The sequence below is a fragment of the Gossypium hirsutum genome, chromosome A02 (genome assembly GCF_007990345.1).
Source record: "Gossypium hirsutum isolate 1008001.06 chromosome A02, Gossypium_hirsutum_v2.1, whole genome shotgun sequence".
Taxonomy (NCBI): domain Eukaryota; kingdom Viridiplantae; phylum Streptophyta; class Magnoliopsida; order Malvales; family Malvaceae; genus Gossypium; species Gossypium hirsutum.
This window is the reverse complement of record NC_053425.1, coordinates 73,888,652-73,895,210: the sequence shown is the minus strand read 5'-3', so window position 1 is coordinate 73,895,210 and position 6,559 is coordinate 73,888,652. Positions and strand designations below refer to the sequence as shown.

Genomic DNA, 6,559 nt, shown 5'->3' with positions numbered 1-6,559 from the left:
ATATACCGAAGTGACCCGTATATTGCGTAGCTATAGGTGACACATCTTCTGCTGGAGTAAATGACGAACCTGTTGTGTGATTGTGTCCCCTCCTAGTATCCTATAGTGGTCGGTGTAACCTATTCACCCGAATTTATCAACTCCTCTCCTTTGGTGATAATAGATACGACTTACCAATGGCTTTGAAACATGCCAAGTAATCATCAATTGCCATCGTGTCTGCTGAGAAAAATTGTTCTCTAGTGGGTATGGATTACATCTTACAATCCTATTCTTCGATGTACTCTCCGTGCCACATTGACTAGTCGATGTTGTCCTTCCCCTAAATGTCTACTTTGTGCAACTCCTTCAGGTCTTGCAGTGGTGAAAAAAATTATTGCCTCCACCCGAACTGTCGCAACACTCGTCTTGTTTCGTGCATTCTCACCGTTGCATACACTACCAATGGTACCTTCGTGTCCCACATCTGCCGATTGCCCAACACTTCAGGCGGAATGCAAGACATAACATTGATGTCAGCACATGACATCCATTCAAACTGAAAAGAAAAATTGCAAATATCATTATTTATGATTTTTTTACAAATCATTATGTAATTAATATAGATTCGAAAGAATAGGTAACTAACCTCGGCTTTCTAGAGTTGATCTAACAACAGCCAAATATCTTTTAGATCATCGAGCAATCCCATGTAGCTCAACCCATAGTTCTACCTGTATAAGCTATATGTTAGTCAAAATGTATAATAATAAAAATTATTGTACAAACTACGCATTTGTTAATAAATGATGTTTACCTCACCACCAACAAGAACATATATGGGTCGATCACCATAGGATGTAGAAATGGTAGTAACCATTAGGCCCATGACTGCAGTAGGAATAGATAACCACCAATCGACGTAGCACTCAGTAGCGTGGCCCAACACATCTTCCAGTATAACGTGGACAAGACGACAGATCCCCAACTTAGTTTCCCGCATTCATTGAAGTCTACTAGATGTAGTAGTCACCTTACGTGACCAAATTTTGAGATTTATCAGGCATTAAAATGCCCCTGATTAACCTCATGATGTATGCTCGGGCGTATTGTTGTCTGACATCCTCCATTCGGTCTTTGGGGTCTTCAGGGAGCTCTTTGAAATTATCCTTCAGCCAGTTCATTGATTTGCAGAGGGTCACTTTGCCCGGAATGATCACAGATCTCGTGATGATTAGCCCATCCACTGTCAGACCAAGTTATAGTGCTACGTCTTCGAGTGTGATTGTACACTCGTCGCAAGGAAGGTGGAAAGTGTGTGTTTCGAGCCTCTATATTTCCACCAACGCGCTGATTAATTACAAATCGAGTTTGTAGTCCCCGGACATGCGACGCGCATGTAAGAATCCAACTGCTTACAAGTGTCCACGAATTTCAAGGATCATAGGCTTTCCCATATTTTGGATTAAGCCCTCCAAAACACGATCATCCGCCTATTGACATAATAAAAAATTATAATTATAAAAAAATTAAATTTAACATTATTGAAATAAACGAAATTGAATTTTCGGTCTTACCATTACTAATTGGGCGGCAGGTTGTTAAAGTGGATTAAGGAGGTAGCCATTTGTGAGAAGTCGATTTAAACGAATAAAAACAAGATAATTAAAAATAATAATTTTAAATAAAAATATAAAAAAATTTAAAACGAGAGTTGAGAGACTTGAGAAGGTTTGAGAGAGTTTGAGAGAATTGAGAAAGTTGAGAGAAGGATGCGAATGAAAAAAAATGAAATTTAAAGGGTATTTATAGGGTAAAAAAAGTTACCGTTGGGTATTTATTTATTTTTTTTTACCGTTGGCGGAAATGTTTAAAAAGTCGTTAACTAAGCATGTCCAACGCGCTTTCCAATTAAATCAACTTATATCCCAAATTACTTTTAAAACTGACCTAAAAACCTAATTAAAAAAAATCGGTTATAGACCTTATTTTGCTTGTTGTAGCTAATAAAATAGCACCATGTAACATTTTTAATAAAAATATATAAAATATATAAATTTGAAAATTTATAAAAATGAAAACAAATATATAAACATTACATAAACATATCTAATCTAAAACTAATTTATCAAAAAAAGAAAAAGGAAAATGATATAAACTCTCTCCCTATCTCTCTATATATGGTAAATGATTAAATAATTTTTAACCCCAAAATAAATATGATTGTATAATGTTTGAGTTTCAAGATTGATGAGGTTATTTGTTTAGATTTCAAGATTATTATATTTAGGTTTCAAGACTCTTACTTTCTAGATTCTGTCTTCGTTTTCTTCCCTCAATCTTCTTCTTCCCCCAAAGATTATAGTGATTTTAAGAACTCTCTACAAATTTATAAATGACTGAGAAAAAAAAATCTCCTATTAATTCACATGCTTTTATTTTATTTATGATTTTCTATAAAATTTTCTTTAATTAAATTTGAACTCAAATTATTCTCCCTTTAAACTTTCAAATCAACTCAAAAAATTCTAGATATTGGCGTTTACCGTTAATCACCTCTCACGTGGCTGTTTGAATCCAAATTTCATCATTATTTTGTTTTAAAAATTTTTTCGTTTCCATCATTTGTTTTTTCAAAGGAAAATTTGAATTTTTCCAAAGCAATCTTGAAACTTCCACATAAAATATCTGAGTATTTTCTATTGTGTTCAATTTTCGGTATGGTTTTTTCTCAGTTACTCTTTCAGTGTTTAGATCAATCAAATAATACTCGGAAGACATTAGTTCTTGCTTTAGGCAGAATTGATATTGTGCTGTTTGCTTTTTGTTGTCTCTCCTTTTTCTTTTTCTTTTTTTGGTGTATTCTAATGATAGCTATGATGGAAATGAAGACTTCAGCAATGGTTTTTTTTTTTTTGGTAAGAAGGTAAATTGGGAAAGAGGAAAAAGGAGAAAGAGAACATGAAAAAAAGAAAAAGAATTAAAAAAAATACAATTTTTATTTTTTTAGTTAAATGAAATTTTAATAAATATATTTTTAAGCTAAAAAATAATTCAAGTAAATTTTTTTATGAAAATATAAAAATCAGTACGTGGCATTTCTTTTTTAATGTCTTGAAAAATTAGATCAAAAACCATAACGAAGCAATGTACATTATATAAAAAAAAGGATAAAAAAAGTTTAAATAGTAAAGTGAAAAATGGGTAAATTTCATAGCACAAATCGTGAAATAAGTTATATTCGCATCTACACTAAAGAAAAACTACTAAATACCATTTCAGAATTTACGGGTCAAATCGAAATTTAAAAAAAAAAAATTGTAATCAGATGTTCCTTTAGATATTTACAAATTGGGCGTGCCAAAAGTAAGGTTCATAGTAACACATGGACCCACATACATAGTAAAACAATGCCTTTAATATAAGAAGCGGTAGGGGGTTGAAGAACATACGTTTCAGAGAGAAATAGGAAAGAAGAGAAGGGAAAAGCCAAAACCTTGCCCTTGCATTTCTCATGAACTGTGGAGTCGTCTTGGGTTTCTATTGTTGGGGTTGGGAGTTCTTAACTGCCCTTCTTCTTTTCTCCCCTTATCCTTGAATTAATTTCTTCTTCGTTTTATTTAATTTTACACAATACTTATTATATAGATTTCACTTTCTGTATTAGTATGGAATCTATGATGGGAAGTGATAATAACAAAGGTTTGTTAGAATATGTAAGGAAATCAACACCACCACCATTTTTGTTGAAGACTTACATGTTAGTGGAGGATCCGATCACCAATGATGTTATATCGTGGAACGCAGACGGGTCAGGTTTTGTCGTGTGGCAGCCGGCGGAGTTTGCCCGTGATCTCCTCCCAGCACTTTTCAAGCATAGCAATTTCTCTAGCTTTGTCCGCCAGCTTAATACTTACGTAAGTAGTTTTTTCTTGTTCCTTTTCCTTGATGTTTGATGCTCGTGTCATAAATTTCTTTTAACATCGGTTTTTATCATTTAGGTTGAGTTGACTTGGTTTTCAGAATCAATAATTCAAGTTTATCCTTTTTAACATAAAAATTTTAGTTCCAGTAGACTCCTCAATAATTTATATTTTTATTCTAGTCCCTCAACAAATTTTTTCTTCACCTAGGTATTATCATTTAAAAGAAAATGTACTTAGATATACCATACGTAAAGATGTGTTAAGATACTTTGCAGTTGGTGACTTGTTTGGTTGTTGCTGGTTTTTTGATGGCTGTTGTTTTTATGTGTTGTGTTCTGTCGGTTGTGCTAGACATTTGAGGCATAGATTTTAGTCAAATGTGCAAAAAAAAAAAAACTTTGAGGCTCTTTTACTATTTTTGACTAAAGCTCGACTCTAAAAAGCACGTTGGGGGTCTAACCTAATAAAATAAAACGTTTTATGGATGCGTTCGGTGCCTTTTAATTTTAATTTAATCATATCTGGATATGTTTTTACCGATTTTCTATAGTTTTCCCAAAAGAATTTTTTGATTGGACAAAAATATGCATCTAAAAGAAATAATTATGAATCTAAAGTTTAATTCATATATGCAATTATAGTAAGCTAAGTACCAAATTCTAACATTGACTCATGTACCTATATGTGAATAAAAGTTTGTCACACGGTAAAGAAAATGTATTATTTTGCATCAATTTATTGGTTTCATTAATTTACTTTTTTTTTTGAAAAATATTCAATCATATATGTTTCAATTAATTCCTACTTAAATTTTGACAATTTTCGTATTCATATCCTTTTTGTGTATTTCTTAAGTTATATTCAGATTATTTTATAACTTTAAGCAAGTTAATAATTTGTATTGTATAAATATACATATTTATTTCATTTTGTTAAGTTCATGTTTTTATTTTGATGTTGCATTGTGTTTATACTGTTCACGGTGTCTAGAGTTACTAGATCTACTCTTAATTTTATATTTTGAGATTTTATTTTAGTGGTAAACTAGTAATTTCTCGAGTCTATGGATCCCGCATAGCATGCATGATGGCCATATTATATCCAAACTATATGCTTAATAAGTATTGGCCAAAACAAATATTATCAGTAAATGTACCTTGCATATATTTATTTGTCCGTAGGGATTTCGGAAAGTTGCAACTAGTCGATGGGAATTTAGCAACGAAATGTTTCGAAAGGGCGAAGGAGAGCTACTTTCCCAAATCCGAAGAAGAAAATCATGGGCAAATAGGCAACAGAACAGTGCAATAGCTCAAGCGTCATCACCATTGGAGTGTGAGGAAGATCAAAGGTCTTCGTCAACTTGTTCATCGTCGGGATTCAACAACCTAATGGACGAAAATAAGCGTTTGAGGAAGGAAAATGGGGCATTGAACTGGGAGCTGACAAGCATGAAAAGCAAATTTAAGGAACTTCTTGATTTGGTGGCTAATTATGCACAGTTCGAGAAAGAAAAAGATGACGATGAAAGCCCTATGTTGTTTGGAGTGAAGTTGGAAATTGAAGGGGATAGCGAGAGGAAGAGGAAGAGGAAGAGAGATGAGATCAGTGAAAGCGCAAGCGTTTTGCTATCTCAAGCCTGCAAATAATTACTATATACTTATCTATTGATGGTAAATTATAGTGTTATATATTAAAAAGTTTAATTATTTATAAATCATTTTTAAGGTTTTAGGTGATTTATTATTAACATATAAATTTATACATTGATAATTTTCAACCAAAAACATTCGTTACCTTCTATTACTATTAAAATTTTAGCTGTTGCCTAAGAAAATTTAAGAACGTTTATTTTTCTTCCTTTACCATTAAACTTAATAGCAATGGTTCTTCTCTTGGTAATTCGAGTTTAATAGGAGCTGGTGCTTTGATCCAAAACCATGAGAGAAAACAGATTACGAGCTCTCATTTTTTTCTCTTGGTATTACTTCGAATATGGTTGTTGGGTTACTTCTTGGATTCATTTGAACATTGATGAATTAATTGTTTATGTTGATGCAACTGCTCTCAGTAGTCTTCTCAAGAAGCTTATTGCTTTATCCTAGTGTTGATGTTTCCAAGACCTTATTGAGGACCTTTTAGAATAATTGTGCTCTTCATGTTTGCTGAGAAGGCAACCACTGTGCCGATGCTATTGCTTGTAGAACAAGGTTTTCTAGGAACTAATGAGAAATATGCCGTGTTTTGTATTGGTAGAGATTGCAAGTCCTCCTTTGTATCGAATCTTTATATAAGTTATGCTATGCTACTTTATTGATAAAAAAGTACAAAGATTATTTAAGCCGTATGGTTTCGTTGCTGAAAGACAAGCCATATTCATGGTGGGATAGTTTGACTACAATGACATCCAATGATTGTATTAACTGGGACTTCTTTTAGATAGAATTTAGGAAGAAATATGTTAATCAGTTGTTCCTAGACAAGAAAAAGAAAGAATTTCTTGATTTGGAACAGGGGAATCAATCAATAGTCGAGTATCAACGGGAGTTTGTACAATTAAACAAGAGTATGCCTATAATATCGTATCAAATGAAGAATATATGTGCATTAGATTTGAAATGGCTTGAACGATGAAATTTGGATGTCTGTTGCAG

The 6,559-nt window shown here is 32.7% G+C and overlaps 1 protein-coding gene across 1 annotated transcript; it reads left to right on the top strand.

Moving 5' to 3' along the window:
* The first annotated feature begins 3,434 nt into the window (after positions 1–3,434).
* On the top strand, positions 3,435–5,692 carry LOC107934019 (heat stress transcription factor B-3). Its single transcript, XM_016866351.2, has 2 exons — positions 3,435–3,896; positions 5,087–5,692. Exons 1-2 carry the CDS (start codon positions 3,648–3,650, stop codon positions 5,552–5,554), a joined length of 717 nt encoding a protein of 238 aa, XP_016721840.1. The 5' UTR covers positions 3,435–3,647; the 3' UTR covers positions 5,555–5,692.
* The last annotated feature ends 867 nt before the right edge of the window (positions 5,693–6,559 follow it).

Excerpts from the sequence above, each read along its gene's own strand:
- LOC107934019 (XM_016866351.2), top strand. The coding sequence starts at position 3,648 with ATGGAATCTATGATGGGAAGTGATAATAACAAAGGTTTGTTAGAATAT. Across the intron at positions 3,897-5,086 it reads TCCGCCAGCTTAATACTTAC|GGATTTCGGAAAGTTGCAAC; the intron begins GTAAGTAGTTTT and ends ATTTGTCCGTAG.